Source organism: Chiloscyllium plagiosum, chromosome 26 (genome assembly GCF_004010195.1).
Source record: "Chiloscyllium plagiosum isolate BGI_BamShark_2017 chromosome 26, ASM401019v2, whole genome shotgun sequence".
NCBI classification, from domain to species: Eukaryota; Metazoa; Chordata; class Chondrichthyes; order Orectolobiformes; family Hemiscylliidae; genus Chiloscyllium; species Chiloscyllium plagiosum.
Window position 1 is genome coordinate 34697558 of NC_057735.1, and position 18723 is coordinate 34716280.

At 40.9% G+C, this 18723-nt stretch overlaps 1 protein-coding gene across 2 annotated transcripts in view; it reads right to left on the minus strand.

The window, feature by feature from the left end:
* LOC122563241 (protein phosphatase 1 regulatory subunit 12B-like) overlaps window positions 1-18723 on the minus strand; it is a 282450-nt gene that overhangs the window by 99261 nt on the left and 164466 nt on the right. For both annotated transcript variants that reach the window (XM_043716857.1, XM_043716856.1), the window contains exon 13: window positions 7919-8009. In XM_043716857.1, coding sequence (XP_043572792.1) covers window positions 7919-8009 — 91 coding nt within the window. The remainder of the gene's footprint in view (window positions 1-7918; window positions 8010-18723) is intronic.

Sequence of the window (18723 nt, forward strand, 5' to 3'; positions counted from 1 at the left end):
ACGCACAAAGCCATGTTGACTATCCCTAATCAGTCCTTGCCTTTCCAAATACATGTACATCCTGTCCCTCAGGATTCCCTCCCACCATCGATGTCAGGCTCACTGGTCTATAGTTCCCTGGCTTGTCCTTACCATCTTTCTTAAATAGTGACACTACGTTAGCCAACCTCCAGTCTTCCGGCACCTCACCTGTGACTATCGATGACACAAATATCTCAGCAAGGGACTCAGCAATCACTTCCCTAGCTTCCCACAGAATTCTGGGTATACCTGATCACGTCCTGGGGATTTATCACCTTTATGCATCTCAATACATCCAGCACTTTGTCCTCTGTAACATGGACATTTTTCAAGATATCACCATCTGTTTCCCTATATTCTATACCTTCCATGTCCTTTTTCATAGTAAACACTGATGCAAAATACTCATTTAGTGTCTCCCCCATCTCCTGCCATTCCACACAAAGACCTTGCTGATCTTTGAGGTGCCCTATTCTCTCCCTAGTTACCCTTTTGTCCTTAACGTATTTGTAAAAACCCTTTGAATTCTCCTTAACTCTATTCACCAAAGCTATCTCATGTCACCTTTTTGCCCTCCTGATTTCCCTCTTAAGTATACTCCTACTGCCTTTATACTCTACTAAGAATTCATTTGAACTATCCTGTATACACCTGACATATGCTTCCTTCTTTTTCTTCACCAAACCCTCAATTTCTTTCATACAGCACTCTTTACACCTACCAGCCTTTCCTTTCGCCCTAACAGGAATACACTGTCTCTGGACTCTCGTTATCTCATTTCTGAAGGGTTTCCATTTTCCAGCCTTTACCTGTGAACATTTGTCCCCAGTCAGCTTTTGAAAGTTCTTGCCTAATACCGTTCTTGAAGTCTACACTGTAGTTCAGTGAAACAAAGCAAAAAACAAATCCTTCTGTCAACCATCCTCACCCACTCTTTACTCACTAAAGCTCTTGAAAGTGCTGTCGCATTCTAAATTTTTGCCCCTCATCCTGGAATTCTATGCCTTGAGCTTTCCACTCAGGTTTCTGTCCCACCACTGTACTTAAATGGCTTGGACAGTCACAAATGGCATCTCATGTAAATGCAAGAACGATAAGACTTCCTTTACCGACCAACTGGGTAACTGACCTGGTTTCATTGATGTGTGTGCAGTTATCGCTACAAAATTACTCATAATGGTTTCTCACCCTATGTTGAAAGCTTATTTAAAAACCACCGTTAAGGTAATGAATCTCCCAAAATACATAACACATGCATTAAGAGTCAAAGTACAATACAGAGACTTAAGATGATTAGGCCAAATGATCCAAAAACTTGATCAAAGATGCAAATTTTCAGGAGTGTCTTACAGGAAGAAAGCAGGGTAATAACTGTGAAGAGAGGTAGGGCAGGCAGATCAGAGCATGAACCCAGGCAACCGAAGGTATAATGGTGTAATTAAAACTGAGGTCTACAAATGCATGAAGTAGAGGAGCACAGAAACCTTGGAAGGCTGTGGGATTGGAGAAGCAAAGATAAGGAGGGATGAGACCATGGAGTGATTTGAAAACCAGGATAAGAATTTGAAATCAAGATGTTGTTGACTAGAAAACAATGTAGGTCAGTGAGAACAGGGCTGTTGGGAAGCAGGATTTATTGTGAATGAAAACAATGTCAGCAGCTTTGAATTTCCTCCGGGTACTCCGGTTTCCTCCTACAGTCCAAAGATGTGCAAGTCAGGTGAATTGGCCATGCTAAATTGCCCACAGTGCTAGGTGCATTAGTCAGAGGGGAAATGGGTCTGGGTGGGTTAGTCTTCGGAGGGTTGGTGGACTTGTGGGGCCAAAGAGCCTGTTGCCACACTGTAGGGAATCTAATCTAATTAAATTTGCAGGTGGTTGAATGAGGAAGCTAGTCTAACTCTAATTCACAGGATGTTAAAATGGCAAAAGGAATATAATACCAGATGTACAAAAACATTGCTTCCTGTTTTCACTCATAAGTGGCCTGGTTCTAACCTGGAGATTCAGCTCACTTTTCTGGATTCCTCTATTAGAGGAAACACTTTCCCTGTATTAATGCAACTCAATAAGGCCACAATTTAACCTTAGAAATTGATGCAACCTGCTACCTGCTTTTTTCTCCTATAAAATGTTCCTTCAAACCCAATTCTTTGGTCAAGCGTTTGATCATCTGGTCTCATATCATCTCATAAGAATGTGTCATACTTTGTATTATAATGTAACAGTGGAGCACATTGGAAGACCCATATAAATATTAATATTTTAACATTTTCAATTCTGACTCCTGGTGGTTCCTTGTGTAAACTGCTTTTACTTTCAACCACTGTTGTCATTCATTTGTTTAACTGCTCCCACATTTAAATCATATTTATCACAATACTACTGAAGCTTTCTCTTGACCTGAGCAGGTGATAACCATTGTTCATTGGTTTGTTGTCAATTCCTAATTCTAACTTATACCCATTTTTTCCTACGTGCTCATTTGTTCTATGCATTATTTCTATGCCAACATTAAGATTAGAAAGGGATCTTGATCAAAGGGTCAATGGGCTGAAAAATGGTGGATGGAATTCAATCCAGATATATGGGAGGGATCACAAGGATAGGGCTCATATAATATATGGTCAGGCCTTATGTAGTGTTGTCAAACAGAGAAACGTCCAGGTGCAGGTACCTAATTCTTTGAAGCTTGCGTCACATATACACAGGGTGGTTAAAATGCTTTTGGCACGTTTGCCTTCATTGCTCAGTCGCTTGAGCATAGGAAATGGAAAGTCATGTTAAAGTTGCACAGGACATTGGTGAGGTCTCTTCTAGAATACTGTGTCCAGTTCCGGTCACCCAGTTACAGAAAGGGTATTAAGCTGGAGAGAGTTCAGAAGAAATTTACCATGATGTTGCTGGATATGGAAGTTTTGAGATATAAAGAAAGGCTGGTTAGGCTGGGACATTTTCACTGGAGTGTAGGAGGTTGAGAGGCGACCTTATAGAAATTAAATAAATAATGAGGAGTACAGATAGAGTTAATAATTGTTGCCTTTTCTCTAGGATGGGGGATTTCATGACTAGGGGGTACATTTTTAAGGTGAGAGGGGAGATATTTAGACGATAATTTATGACTATAAGACATACAAGCAGAAATGAGGCCATTCAGCCCATCGCGTCTGCTCTGCCATTCAGTCCAAAGATGTGCAGGTCAGGTGGATTAGCCATGCTAAAATTGCCCATAGTGTTAGATGCATTAGTCAGAGGGTCTGGGTGGGTTACTCTTCAGAGGGTCGGTGTGGACCTGTTGCGCCAAAGGGCCTGTTTCCACACTGCAGGTAATCTAATCTAATCAATCATGGTTGATACGTTTTTCAATCCCTATTTCTGCTTTCTCCCCATAACCTTTGATCTCTTTGGCAATCAAAATCTTATCTATCGCTGTTTTAAATCTACTCAATGGCCTGCCCTCCACAGCCTTCTGTGGCAATGGATTCCACAGATTCACCACTCTGGCTGAAGAAGTTTCTTCCTTTACTCTAAGGCTGTGCTCTCAGGTCCTCATCTCTCCTGGCAATGGAAGCACCTTCCCAACATCCACTCTGTCCAGGTCATTCGGTATTCTGAATGCTTGAATCAGGTCCCCCTTCATCGTTCTAAACTTCATCGAGTACAGTGCTCATATTAAGCCTTTCATTCCTGTGATCACTCTCATGAACCTGCTCTGGACGCTCTCCAGGGCCAATACGTCTTTCCTGGGGCTTAAAACTGCTCACAATACTCCAAATGTGGTCTGACCAGAGCTTTAGAAAGCCTCAAAAGTACATCTCTACTTTTATATTCTGGCCCTCTCGACATGAACAACAACATTGTATTTGCCTTCCTAACTACCAACTCAACCTGAAAGTTTAGATTAAAATACCCACAGTGTGGAAACAGGCCCTTCGGCCCAACCAGTCCACATTGACCCTCCGAAGAGTAGACGACCCAGACCCATTTCCCTCTGACTAATGCACCTAACACGAAGGGGAATTTAGCGTGGCCAATTCACCTGACCTGCACATCTTTGGACTGTGGGAGGAAAACGGAGCACCCAGAGGAAACCCACGCAGACACAGGGTGAATGTGCAAACTCAACACAGACAGTCGCCTGAGGATGGAATCGAACCTGGGATCCTGCTGCTGTGAGGCAGCAGTGTTAACTACTGAGCCACCGTGCCACCCTGTTGAGGTTTACCTTAAGAGAATCCTAGACTAGGACTTCAAACTCTTATGAATTTTCTCGTCATTTAGAAAGTAGTTTATGCCTCTATTCTTTCCTAACAAAGTGCACGACCTCATGTTGTATTCCATTTGCCACTTCTTTACCTATTCTCCTATCTAAATCTTTCTGCAGCCTCCCCACTTCTTCAATACTACCTGCCCCTCCACACACATTTGTACCATCTGCAAACTTAGACAGAATGCTCTCAGTTCCTTCATCTTGATCATTAATGTATAAAGTGAAAAATTGTGGTCTCAACAATGACTCTTGTGGAACACCACCAGTCACTGGCTTCTATCCGAAGGAGGACCCTTTTCTCCCCACTCTCTGCCTTCTGTCATACAGCTAATCTTTTATCCATGCTAGTACCTTTCCTCTCACACCATGGGCTCTTATCTTAATCAGCAGCCTCCTGTGTGGCACCCTAACAAAGGACTTTGGAAGTCCAGATAGATAACATCTCCTTGGTCTAACCTGCTCGTTACCTCCTCAAAGAATTCTAACAGATTTGTCAGCCATGACCACCTGTGATGAAACCATGCTGACTTTGCCTTATTTTACCACACACTTCCAAGAATTCAGAAATCTCATCCTTCACAATGGACTTCAAAATCTTACCAACAACTGAGGTCAGGTTAATCGGTCTATAATTTCCCGTCTTTTGCTTGCTTCCTTCTTAAACAGGGGCGTTACATTAGTGATTTTCCAGTCTTCTGAGACTCTCCCTGACTCCAGTGATACCTGAAAGATCACTACTAAAGCCTCCATGTCTCTTCAGTTTTCTCCTTCAGAACTCTCGGGTATAGTCCATCTGGTCCAGGTAATTTATCCACTTCTAGACCTTTCAGTTTTTCTAGCATTTTCTCCTTAGTGAAGGCCATTGTACTCACCTCTGCCCCCTGACTCTCTTGAATTTTTGGGATATTACTAGTGTCTTCCACCGTGAAGACTGACGCAAAGTACTTATTCAGTTCCTCAGCCATTTCTTTGTTCCCGATTACAATTTCTCCAGCATCTTTTTCCAATGGTCCATGTCCTCTTTTGCCTCTCTCTTTATATACCTAAAAAAACTCTTGAAATCTTTCCTAATATTATTGGCTTGTTTACACTCTTATTTAATGTTCTCCCTCCTGGTTTCTTTCTTCGTTGTTGGTTTTTGTAGGCTTCCCAATGCCCTTCGCTATGTTATATGCTTTCCCTTTTGCTTTTATGCTGCCCCTGGCTTCCCTAGTCAGCCATGGTTGCCTGATCCTCCCTGTACCATGTTTCTTTTTCCTCGGGATGAATTTTTGCTGTCTCACTCAAATTACTCCCAGAAACACCTATCACTGCTGTTCCATAGTCTTTCCTGCTAGGTTCTTCTCCCAGTCAATTCTGGTCAGCTCCACCCTCATGCCTCTGTAGTTGACTTTATTCAACTGTAATACTGTTACATCTGATTCCACCTTCTCCCTTGCAGAGTAAACTCTATCAAATCATGGTCACTGCCTCCTAAGGGTTCCTTCACCTTAAGCTCCCTTATCAAATCTGCCTCAGTTCACAACACTTTCCAGAGTTGCCTGCTCCCGAGTGGGCTCCAGCACAAGCTGCTCCAAAAACAATCACACAGACATTCCTTTTCTTGCAATCCTCTATCAACCTGGCTTTCCCTATCCACCTGCATATTAAAATCCCCCATGATCACTGTAACTTTGACTGTCTTACATGCCTTTTCTATTTCTTGGTATATCATACGTCCCAAATCCTGACTACGATTTGGAGGGCTTTAGATAACTCCTATTATGGTTTTTACTACCTTCACAGTTCCTCAACTCAAACCACACAGATTCTACATCATCTGACCCTACTTTGTTTACTGCCATTGATTTAATTTCAATCTTCACTTACACAGCAATCCCAAACCCTCAGCCCACCTGCCTGTCTTTTCTTTACAATGTATTTCCTTGGAAATTTAGCTCCCGGTCGTGACCTTGCAGCCACGTCTCCCTGATGCCCACCACATTATACCTCATTTAAAATGAACAGGAGGGGCAAATTTGTTACACAGAGTGTGACTTGCATATGGAGTGACCTTCCCAAGGAAGTGGTGGATTTGGGTACAATTACAATGCTTAAAAGACATTTGAATAAATATATAAATAGGAAGGGGTATGGGGCATGAACAGGCAGGTGGGACTAGTTTAATTTAGGATTGCATTCAGCACGGACTGGTTGGACTGAAAGGTCTGTTTCTGTGCTATATGACTCTATAAAAGGAAGAGTCTTATACAATATTCCATACACTTAGAATTCTAATCCCTATCCACATTCAACTCAGCCACATATCTGTAGTTTACTAACTGCAAATGCTTTAAGGACAAATCAGATCAAGTTTTTTTGAATCCCCCCACATTAAATTTTACCAAAGTTCCCATTTAATACTATCTCACTGAAGAGCATTTTTGGTAGAAATCTAATACTTGAAAGTAATTATTTTCATTATCTTGAGAAATTATGTGTAAAATGGCACTGCTCTTATAAAGACAGTAAATTTAGCATCTACTTACAACTATATATTTATTGTGAAAACATTATTTAGTTAATTCAAATATTTACTTCGAAATGAACACTTTTCAAGTAGCTATGTGGGCAATTACATTGTGACAGGTGGCAAACATAACAAGTTTGTAGATGTTTATTATTGAAAAGCTGTTAACATTTGCAAAATAAAACTGTTTAAGTACCTGCAAAATATTTAACATTTTTGCTCTTGATAAACCTCAGCAAATTTACATTTGTGCACCTCCTAGCCTCAACTGCATAAGCATAATACATTTTTACTTTTGTGTTCAGAAGTCTGACTTCAAAATTCAATAACTTGTTAGCTAATTGCTTTACTTGTTTGACAACCTTACCTTGATGATATAACTATTAATGAAGTTCAAATCTGCAATTCAATTGATACTTCCTGACCATAATCATTTGAGTGATTATCAGTAGCTACACATCAAGTGCACCTAGTAGCACAGAGCGCCCAAAGGTCAAACATGACATGATCGTTAAAGTCAGCTTAATATCCATAAAGTAAGTCATGTATTTATTTTCAAATATTAAAAAAATAGAGTTGAGAGCAAGCAGTAGCACAGACGACAATGAACCTCAAATCAAATAAATTATGGAGAGGGAGTGGAAGCCTTTTAAAGCGACATGCAAATAATCTGTGGGAGGAAGAGGAATTAACTATTTCTTACATATTTAACCTCACATTATACAGACATTTCTACTTTTGCATTTACTGATATACCATAAAACTTTTAAATAAATAACTGTTTTTAACTTGTATATTATTATCAGCAGCCAGAACAACAGATTTATGCTTCAAGCCATAGGAATGGAACAGAGTGAGAGAAAAGATAATTTCAATAATTACGTTCATCAAGATCAAAATAAGTTAAATTCTGTTACAAAAACACAGAACATAATCAGCAATTTAATTAAGATATAAAATAACGCTAAGTTGCATGATAAATGATTTATGTGTACATTTTTTGTTCTAGACAGGTAATATGAGAAAGAACAAAAATTATTTTACCTTTCTTCATTGAACATGAGAAAAATAAATTAATTTTTATTGAACAAACTTTAAAATTCTACAAAATCACTGACCTGTGTTGATCTTCTGGTTTGCCTGGCCTGCCTGGATCGAGCTTTTCTCTGGGATTCTGCTTCTTCATCTCGGACAGGAGTGAGATAGGACCTGGAAGACGTCAGCAAAGTGAAACATTTTTGTAAGTGGACCACAACAGGCAGTTGATTCTATAAGGCCAATAGAAATGACATTATCTATTTTTCCATTGTAAGCTTGAAATCACCATTGTCAGAACTTCCTGAGTTTGAACAATAAAAAGTATTTGTAGATTAATTAAGTTTAGTAGAAACTATACATTCACGAAGTAGAATCTGGCTTTTCTAAACAGTTTAGTTTCACTCCAAAATTAATATACCATTAGCTAAGAGCTTAGCAGGTATATAAAATCAGTGACCACAGAATACATCACATTTGCAACTAAAAGTCGTCATTCATTTTATCTCCCCCCCAAAAAAATCATTTGTTAGCATTATCTGGAACTAGTTAATTTTTCCTTGATTAAATTTAAAGTTTTAAAACAATCTTAATTGAAACAGATTTAATTGCTCAATTGTACCCTGCTTTAAAAAAACCTAGCAATTACAGCCCAATAAGTAAAATGCAAATGATACCTCTTCATAAAGACCTGCATCTCACTTTCAAGGTTGGGAGAAAAACTGGAATTACAAAAAAGATGCCACTTCACAGCACACTGAAGTAACTACGTACAGTTTCAATAAAAGGGAGGAAAAACTCTTGCTTTATGAAAGTCTTGGTGCTTGTAAACAGAAATAACTGCTTGACCACTGCTGCATTACATCAAGTGATGTATATCATTGCATCTGTCATTAAATGAATCAAGCAACAATACACATTGCCACAGTTGTATTATGCGTTGTGTTTTCTAATTTAGCTTTTCATTTAAATAACATGAACGATTCTTACAACTCAGAAGTCAAACACAAATGCAGTGAAAGGCTGAAAGAAATTTAAAATGGAAATATAAATCGAACAAGCAGGACTTGTCTGCTAGAATTGGATATGATGGAATCTGAGAGTGAAAGAGCCAAAGTCACTGTGGACACATAGCTTAAAATACCAAAAGCCAATGCAGATAACAAGCTTCAACAATCTTAATATACTTTCAATAGGAAACAAACACGAATCCTCTTGTTCATGCAAAGGTCAAACATGCACATCTTTTAATCCTGAAATCCTTCCTTTCCACAGACAAAATGCTAAATTTGACTCCAACATTGTGGCAATAATTTGATAGTCACGCATCCAATAAATAAGCGGAAAAAGGGTAATTACAATTAGTGCATATTCCTCCAGTACGGTCACTGGCTGAAGCTGCAGAAAGCTTTCATGGCTGACCATATTGACATCAGCCTTATCTGAATAAGATTAGTTTAGGACCATTAACAAAGTCTTTTATAGTAAGATGACAACAAACTGCACACTGTCAGTAACAGAAGTGAGTGACCTTCTACTCTTGCAAGTATTCAACTTTCATCTGCACATCCATATTAGGAAATGTAAGCAACTGACAGAAGGACAAATGAATGAGTGACAATTTACATCATGCTTTTATCAGTGTAGTCTGCCATTCATGATACCAGTAACAACTTCAAAGACCAACATACAAATTAGGAGCAGGATAGGCCATTCAGCTCCACCATGCCTGTTCTGTCATGCACTTAGATCACGGTTGTCCATCCCCTTGCTTGGCAAGAACTAATCCCTGCTTCCATGCCCTTTTGGAGGGAGCGTTCCAAAGACGTGTGACCCTCAGAAATAATTTCTCATCTTTACCTGAAATGGGTATTTCTTTTCTAAATCACAGGACCCTTAGTTCTAAAATCTCCCACAAGAGGAAATATCTTTTCGATATACATCCTGTCAAGACCACACAAGATCTTACATGCTTCAGTCAAGCCACCACATACTTATCTAAACTTCAGTAAGTACAAATATGCCTGTCCAACCTTTCTTCACAACACAGTCTGACATTCCAGGTATCAGTCTAATAAACCTTGCCTGAATGGCTTCCAACCAATTACAAACTTTCTTCAATAAAGGAGACTCATAGTATACACAATACTCCAGGTTATCTCATCAGCCCCTGCATAACTGAAACATAACCACTTGTACTTTTTGCATTCAATTCTCTTCATAATAAACAACAACATTCTATCATTTTCCTAATTACTGAATGTACCTGTATACTGATCTTATGTTTGAAATTTTTCTTGTGGCACAGCAGTAATGTCCTCAACTTCAAGCCAGAGGTTCAGGTTCAAGTCCGACCTCAAGAGGGAAGTCCACGAGTGTAAATCATAACATGTCCAAACCGAGTGATAAAAGAAAATGTTGCAATTTATGCACCTGGACAACCAGATCGCGAACGTGCCCCTCCATTTAGATAATATGCTTTGATTTTATTTTTCTTGCAAATTCCACATTTTTCACATCATACTCCATTTATCAGATGTTTGCCCATTCACTTAAGCCACCTTTATCACATTGCACCCTCAAGCCTCTTCCATAAAATATTTCCAAAAAACATCTTTGTTATCAATAGTTCTAGTAAGCACACATTTGAACATGGCATCCAAGTCATTTACATAAACCAGAAAAAGTTGTGACCACAGCATTGATACCTGTAGCACACCACTCACTGCATCTTGTCAACCAAAAAAGATCCATATGCCTACTATTTCCTGTTAGGCAGACAACATTCTATACATGTCACAATATGTATAGAACCTCAGGCGGCACAGTGGCTAGCACTGCTGCCTCACAGTGACAGGGACCAGAGTGTGATTCCACCCTCAGGAAACTGCGTGGAGTTTCCACATTCTCCCTGCGTCTGCATGGGTTTCCTCCAGGTGCTCCGGTTTCCTCTCTCAGTCCAAAGACGTGCAACCTAGATGAATTGGCCATGTTAAATTGCCCATAATGTTCAGGGATGTGTTGGTTAGGTGCATTGGTCAGGGGAAATATAGACTAATAGGGTAGGGGAATGGGTCTGGATAGGATACTCTTCAGAGGGTCAGTGTGGACTTATTGAGCCAAATAGCCTGTTTCCACAATGTAGGGATTCTATGATTCCACATCACCCTCTACACCATAATCTCTTATTTTCCATTATAACCTTTGATGCAGATCTTATCAAATGTTTTCTGGGAATTTAAGTATAGTACATCCACTCATTCCCCTTAATCAGTGGCTAGCACTGCTGCCTCGCAGCACCAGGGACCCAGGTTCGATTCCAGTCTCAGGTGATTGCCTGTGTGGAGTTTGCACATTCTCCCTGTGTTTGCGTGGGTTTCCTCCGGGTGCTCCTGTTTCCTCCCACAGCTTAAAGATGTGCAATTCAGGTGAATTGGCCATGCTAAATTGGTTATAGTGATAGGTGCATTAGCAGGGAGTAGGAGAATTGGCCATGCTAAATTGGTTATAGTGATAGGTGCATTAGCAGGGAGTAGGAGAATGGGTCTGGATGGGTTACTCTTCAGAGAGTCGGTGTGAACTTGTTGGGCCGAAGGGCTGTTTCCGCACTGTAGGGAATCTAATATAATCTTAATCCATAAATGCTACTTCTTCTAAAGAACTCTAATAGCCAAACAATTTACAAGGGATGGCATAACACCAACAGAAAATGTTGGACTGAATCTTTCTGCTGGTTGCAGAAGTAGTAACTATAACTGAAGATTTTGAAACAAAGAAAACAACGTTGTGAAATGCTTTTCTTAAACCGGTCCCAGTGAAATCACAAACTGCTGTGATGAATTCTCCCTTTATAATCTTTATTTGTGCAGCAGAAGCCAGCATTTCTGAGAGATGTAACATTCAGAGCACGCTCCGGTCCAAGGGGCTGTTCCAAAGTAATAGTCACATGTAAATCTGGTTAGATGCAAGGTTTTCTACAGGTCATTTAGGACCGTTCATCAAAGAGGAGTTTAAAGGTTAAAGTCAGTGAATATGAGAGACTGGCCTTGTAAAATAAAGAACACTACATGCAACCTGAAACGTAAAAAGAGGAGCAAACTCCAAATATTACCAATACAGAAAGCATGAAAACATTAATGAAAAAATTGAATGATCAAAATGTACAAAATGATCACTGTGAAATATTTGCTTAAGGACGACAGGCAATTTTACTAGCTGAAAGGCAAAGATAGGTTTTAAAAATCCAGGTGATGTAAAGAGGTGACACAAAAAGAGACAGAGTTAAGCCACAGGATTTCAAACATTTACTCACTGCTGAATTCCTAGCCTCTGACCTACTCTTGTAGCCACTATATTTATACGACTAGTCAGTTTCTTGTCAATGGTAATGCTCAGATTACCATTCCAGCCTCGGCTGACTGTGTGGAGTTTGCACATTCTTCCCATGTCTGCGTGGGGCTCCTCCATGTACTCCAGTTCCCCCCCATAGTCCAAAGATGTGCGGATTCAATTATGGTAATACAACTGAAATTCAACAGACCATCGTGACATTGTCACTAATTGGAGATGGTCATTGTCTGGCATTTTCTGTAGCCTGAATGTTGCTTGCAACCTGGATAATGTCCAGGTCTTGCTGTAATTGGACATGGACTGCTTTTATGTCTGAGATATTGGAACCGGTGTTCAACATTTCGCTGAGGGCTGCACACATCTCCAGTTCTGATAGAGGGAAAGTCATTTGTGAAGCAGCTGAAAACTTTAGGGGCAAGAACACTCCCCAAAGAAACTCCTAGATGATGCCCTGGAGCTGAGACAACTGACCTCCAACGACCCTATCCATCTTCCTTTGTGCCAGACACAACTCCAACCAGAAGAGAGCCTTTCTCAAATCCCCTTTGCTAAAGTTTTGCTAAGACTTCATGATTACACACTCCGTCAAATGTGCCCTTGAAGTCAAGGGCTGTCACTCTCATTTCATCTCTGTAAATCAGCTCTTTCGTCCATGTTTGAACCAAGGCTAAATGAGATCAGGCTCAGAGGAGGCAGTAATTGATGGGATTTATGCTGCTTTGTATGTCTAGGCCACCTGAGCAAATATCCACATTGCTGGGTAGATGCGAGTATTGTAGCTGTATTGGAATAGCTTGGCAAAGGACAAAGGAAGTTCAGTCCCTCTTACTGTAGTCAGAATCTTGTCAGGGCCCAAAGCCTTTGCAGTATCCAGTGCCTCCAACCATTTCTTGATATCATGTGGAGTGACTCAAATCAGATGCTGACTGGCATCTTTGTTGCTGAGGACATTTGGAGGAGACTAAATTAGATCAAAGGCTCAGCATGTTGTGCTGAAGATTGCTGTGAGTACTTTAGCCTTATCTTTTGCACTGATGTGATGGAGAACCCATCTTTGACGATGGGGAAATTTGTACAACCTAATTCTCCAATGAGTTGTTTGATTGTCTGCTACCATTCATCACTGCATGTGGCAGACCACAGCTTAGATCTGTTGGTCATGGAATCACTCAACTTTGTCTATAATTTGCTGCTTATGCTGTCTGGTGCACAAATAGTCCTGTTTTGTAACTTCACCATTGTACCAAGGTTCAATGGTTTGATGGTAACAATGAAGTGGAAGATATTCCAGGCAAGGAAATTGCAGATTGTATGATTTTACCGCTAATGGCCTACAATGCACACACAGCCCAGACATGAATTGCTAGATTTGTTCAAAGTCTGTCCCATTTTCTTCTGTGATAGTGACACACACCACAATACAAGATATTCTCAAACTGAGGCAGGACTTCGTCTCCAAGCAGACTGCGGTGTGATCACTCTTACTTATACTGTCATGGACAGATGATTCTGCAGTCGAGAATGTGGTGCTGGAAAAGCACAGGTCAGGCAGCATCCGGGGAGCAGGATAATCGACATTTCGGGCAAAAGCCCTTCATTCTTGATCGAAACGTCAAATTTCCTAGTCCTTGGATGCTGCCTGATCTGCTGTGCCTTCCCAGCACCCCACACTCAACTCTAATCTCCGGTATCTGCAGTCCTCACTTTGTCTAGATGATTCTGCAGCAGACAGACTAGTGAGGATGAGGCCAAGTACGTTTTCCCTTAACCACCTGCCACAGATCCAGTCTGGCAGAAATGTTCTTTAGTGTTGCTGGTGGTGGACATCAAAATCCCCCTTGTAGAGTATATTTGAGCCCTTGCCATCCTCCAAGTGTTGCTCAACATGGGGAAGCCCTGATTCATCAGGTGAGGGATGACAGCACATGGTAATCATCACCCTTACCTGATGCCATGAAACGTCATGTGTCAATGTATTGACAAGTGGCCGGAAATGAACATGATCTATCTGGGCAATTTTCCACATTGCCAGGTAAATGCCATGGTGGCAATTATATTGGAAAAGCATGGCTAGGCATGTGTCTCATTCTGGAACATGTCTTCAGAACTATTGGCAGAATGTGCCCAGCGCTCTAACCTTCGCAGTATTCTCTGCCTTCAGCAATTTCTTGAAATCTGAGTGAATTGGATTGGGGGGTAGAGCAGCTCCTGTGTCAGTTTATATGCCATTGCTTCTAATCAATTCATTATGCTAAACTTTATTCCATAACTATGGGGATTTTGATATAACAGGCTCACTGGAATAATAAATTGCTACAAGAAATTGCAGCAAATTTCCATTTTGCTTTCTAGGTCATGGTGTTCTCAACTCCACTTAATCTTCAGCCTCTGGAAATTCAAATTATGACTTGAGACCCAGTTGTGATTGTCTGGTAATGGAAAATAGTTTGTCTAAAGAAATTGGTGTTTCTTAATAACCAATTGGGCTACATTGTATGGGTAGCTGATGTAAAGTTACATTACCATTTCTGTATATTTGAATATTTAATGTGATTCAAAATATAATTTCTGTGGCTCAAGCAAAAGGTTAGCTGCAAAGACATGAGTTTTTGTAAGGCTGTCCATTAACAACTTTAACAATGTGGCCTGGATTCTCCTAAAGCAGTTTAGAATCCCTGGACAGGATTTCACTGCCAGTGGCACATAAATAGCACCTGTCTTGTGCTTGTTAGAGTTTGCACGTTCTCCCAGTGTCTGCGTGGGTTTCCTCCGGGTGCTCCGGTTTTCTCCCACAGTCCAAAGATGTGCAGGGCCAGGTGAATTGGCCACACTAAATTGCCCGAAGTGTTAGGTAAGGGGTAAATGTAGGGGTATGGGTGGGTTTCGCTTCGGCGGGTCGGTGTGGACTTGTTGGGCCGAAGGGCCTGTTTCCACACTGTAATGTAATCTAATCTAAAACATTTTACTGTTTTTTTTTCACTCAACTTTCCTTTCAATCAATTACTAAAAAAGTGCAACAACCCAACTTGAAAGACTTTGTTTTAAATATGAAGGAATAAGACTCCACACTTCATAGTCAATTTTCAAAGACAGAGAGGTTGCCTGACAGGAAAGAATGTTCACCATGCTGTTAAAGTCTACTTACATTGGGACAGATGAGTATTAATCGTTTCTCATAAAGTATATCGTACAGTAATGTCGTGACATTTCATGCATTTCCTTGCTGAATCTCTTGAGGCACTGTTGTAGGAGGGTATCTCTGACAGCAACTTCCTCATTTTCACATTTAGTGATAACGACGTGTGAAGTTGCTGTGTAATTTACATACTATTAACAATGAGTGCTATAAGCCTTTTACTTTTGTTACACAATCTGCTCATTATTATTGCAGTACTTTTGTATATAAAATTCTTTCGGGATATATGGTGACTCAAGGTTGCCTTGCAATCATTCATTACTATTCGATTGACTTTGTCATGATTTTATCTATCTACTTTGGAAGAAACTTGCAAAATAATAGATTCATGATTGAACAATTGGTTCTTTACCATGGGCTTTGAAGACTTTTAGAATGGCTTCATTGTGGAGGGGGAAACTCTGCTTTTCTGCATCGGGTTTTTACAAATACATTAAGGACAAAAGGCAACTCAGGGTCGAATAGGGCCCCTCAAAGATCAGCAAGGTAGTCTTTGCGTGGAGCCACAGAAGATGGGGGAGATACTAAACAAATATTTTGCATAGACTGTAGGAAATAGATGGTGACGCCTTGCAAAATGTCCATATTACAGAGGAAGAAGTGCTGGATATCTTGAAACACACAAAAGTGGATAAATCTCCAGGACCTGATCAGGTGTACCCTAGAACTCTGTGGGGTGCTAGGAAAGTGATTGCTGGGTCCCTTGCTGAAAAATTTGTATCATCGATAGTCACAGTTGAGGTGCCAGATGACTGGAGGTTGGCTAACGTGGTGCCACTATGAAAGAAAGGTGGTAAGGGCAAGCCAGGGAACTTCAGTCCGGTGAGCCTGATGTCGATGTTGGGCAAGTTGTTGCAGGGAATCCTGAGGGACAGGATGTACATGTATTTGGAAAGGCAAGGACTGATTAGGGATAGTCAACATGGCTTTGTGCATGGGAAATCATGTCTCACTTCTTCAAAAAACTCAACCAAGTTTCTAACAAAGAGGACTGATGAGGGCAGCGCGGTGGACGTGAGCTATATGGGATTTCAGTAAGGCATTCGGCAAGGTTCCCCATGGGAGACTGATTAGCAAGGTTAAATCTCATGGAATATAGGGAGAACTAGCTATTTGGATGCAGAACTGGCTCAAAGGTTGAAAGACAGGGGATGGTGTTGGAGGATTGTTTTTCAGACTGGAGGCCTGTGACCAGTGGAGTGCCACAAGGATCGGTGCTGGGTGCACTACTTTTCGTCATGTATATAAATGATTTGGATGTGAGCATAAGAGGTATAGTTAGTAAGTTTGCAGATGATATCACTATTGGAGGTGTATTGGACAGCAAAGAAGGTTACTTCAGATTAGAATGGGCTAAGGAGTGGCAGATGGAGTTTAATATAGATAAATGCGAGGTGCTGCATTTTGGGAAAGCAAATCTTAGCAGGACTTATACACTTAATGGTAAGGTCCTAGGGAGTGTTGCTGAATAAAGAGATCTTGGAGTGCAGGTTCATAGCTCCTTGAAAGTGGAGTCACAGGTAGATAGGATAGTGAAGAAGTCGTTTGGTATACTTTCTTTTATTGGTCAGAGGAGTTGGTAGGTCATGTTGCGGCTGTACAGGACATTGGTTAGGCCACTTTTGGAATATTGCGTGCAATTCTGGTCTCCTTCCTATCGGAAGCATGTTGTGAATCTTGAAAGGGTTCAGAAAAGATTTACAAGGATGTTGCCAGTGCTGGAGAATTTGAGCTGTAGGGAGAGGTTGAATGGGCTGAGGTTGTTTTCCCTGGAGCATTCGAGGCTGAGGGGTGATCTTTCAGAGGTTTATAAAATCATGAGGGGCATGGATAGGATAACTAGACAAAGTCTTTTCCCTCGGGTGGGGGAGTCCAGAACTAGACAGCATTGATTTTGGGTGAGAGGGGAAACATATAAAGGACATCTAAGGGGCAACTTTTTCACACAGAGGGTGGTGTGTGTGTGGAATAAGCTGCAGAGGTGGTGGAGGAGGCAGGTACAATTGCAACATTTGAAAGGCATCTGGATGGGTATATGAATAGGAAGAGTTTGGAGGGATATGGGTCAGGTGCTGGCAAGTGGGACTAGATTAGATTGGGATATCTGGTTGGCATAGAAGAGTTTGGCAGAAGGGTCGGTTTCTGTGCTGTACATCTCTACGACTCTATGGCTGAAGAGTGGCATCTGTGCTTTTGGGGACACAGAAGGAAACAGAAATGGATTATCCTATTGGCACTTCTGGCTGAAGATGGATACAATAGTCTTGACTTTTACACTGGTGCGCCTGCCTTCCTCATCATAGAGGATGAGGATATTTGTGGACTCTTCTCAAATTGTTTAGTGTCCACCATCATATAGCCATGGATAGTGATGTCCAAAATATTGCATCCTGAGATACTGTGTCAAAGAACAAAGAACAGTACAGTATAGGAATAGGTCCTTTGCCCCACCAAGACTGTGCCAACACACGATGTCTTTCCGAACTAAAAACCTTTGTCTCTATGTGGTTCATATCCCTCTATTCCTGCCTATTTTGATCTGTCAAAATGCTTCAAACTATGCTGCTGAATGTGCCTCCACTACCTACTTTGACAGTGTATTCCAGGCACTTATCACCCACTGTGCTAAAAACAAAACTTGTCCCCTTTTACCTTTAAGGCATGTCTCCTAGTAAGTAACACTGTTGGCCAGGGAAAAAGAATCTTGACTATCCATTCTATCTATGCCTCTCATAATTGTGTAGACTTCTATCAGGTCACCCCTTATCCTTTAACTTTCAAGTGAAAACAAACCAATCTCTCCTCATAGCTAATACCCTCTAAACCAGGCAACAACAGTTTGGTAAATCATTTCTGTACTCTTTCCAAAGCCTCCAAATCCTTCTGGTTGTGTGAAGACCAGAACTGTACACAATATTCCAAATGTGGTCTAACTGAAGTTCTGTACAGCTGCAAAATGACTTGCCAATTTTTACACCCTATGCCTCGAATGATGAAGGCAAGCATGCTATATGCCCTCTTCAGCACTCATGGGCACACTTGTGTTGCCACTTTCAGGGAACTGTGGACCTGTATGCCTAGATGCCCCTCTATGCTATTTCTAGGAATAAAAGAATGACTAGGGGAGGAATAGGTCCAGTCAAGGATAGTAGTGGGAAGTTGCGTGTGGAGGCTGAAGAGACTGGGGAGACACTGAATGAATACTTTTCGTCAGTATTCACTCAGGAACAGGACACTGTTGCCGATGTGAATACTGAGTCACAATTAAATAGAATGAATGGCTTTGAGGTATGTAGGGAAGAGGTGTTGGAAATTCTGGAAAGGGTGAAAATAGGGAAGTCC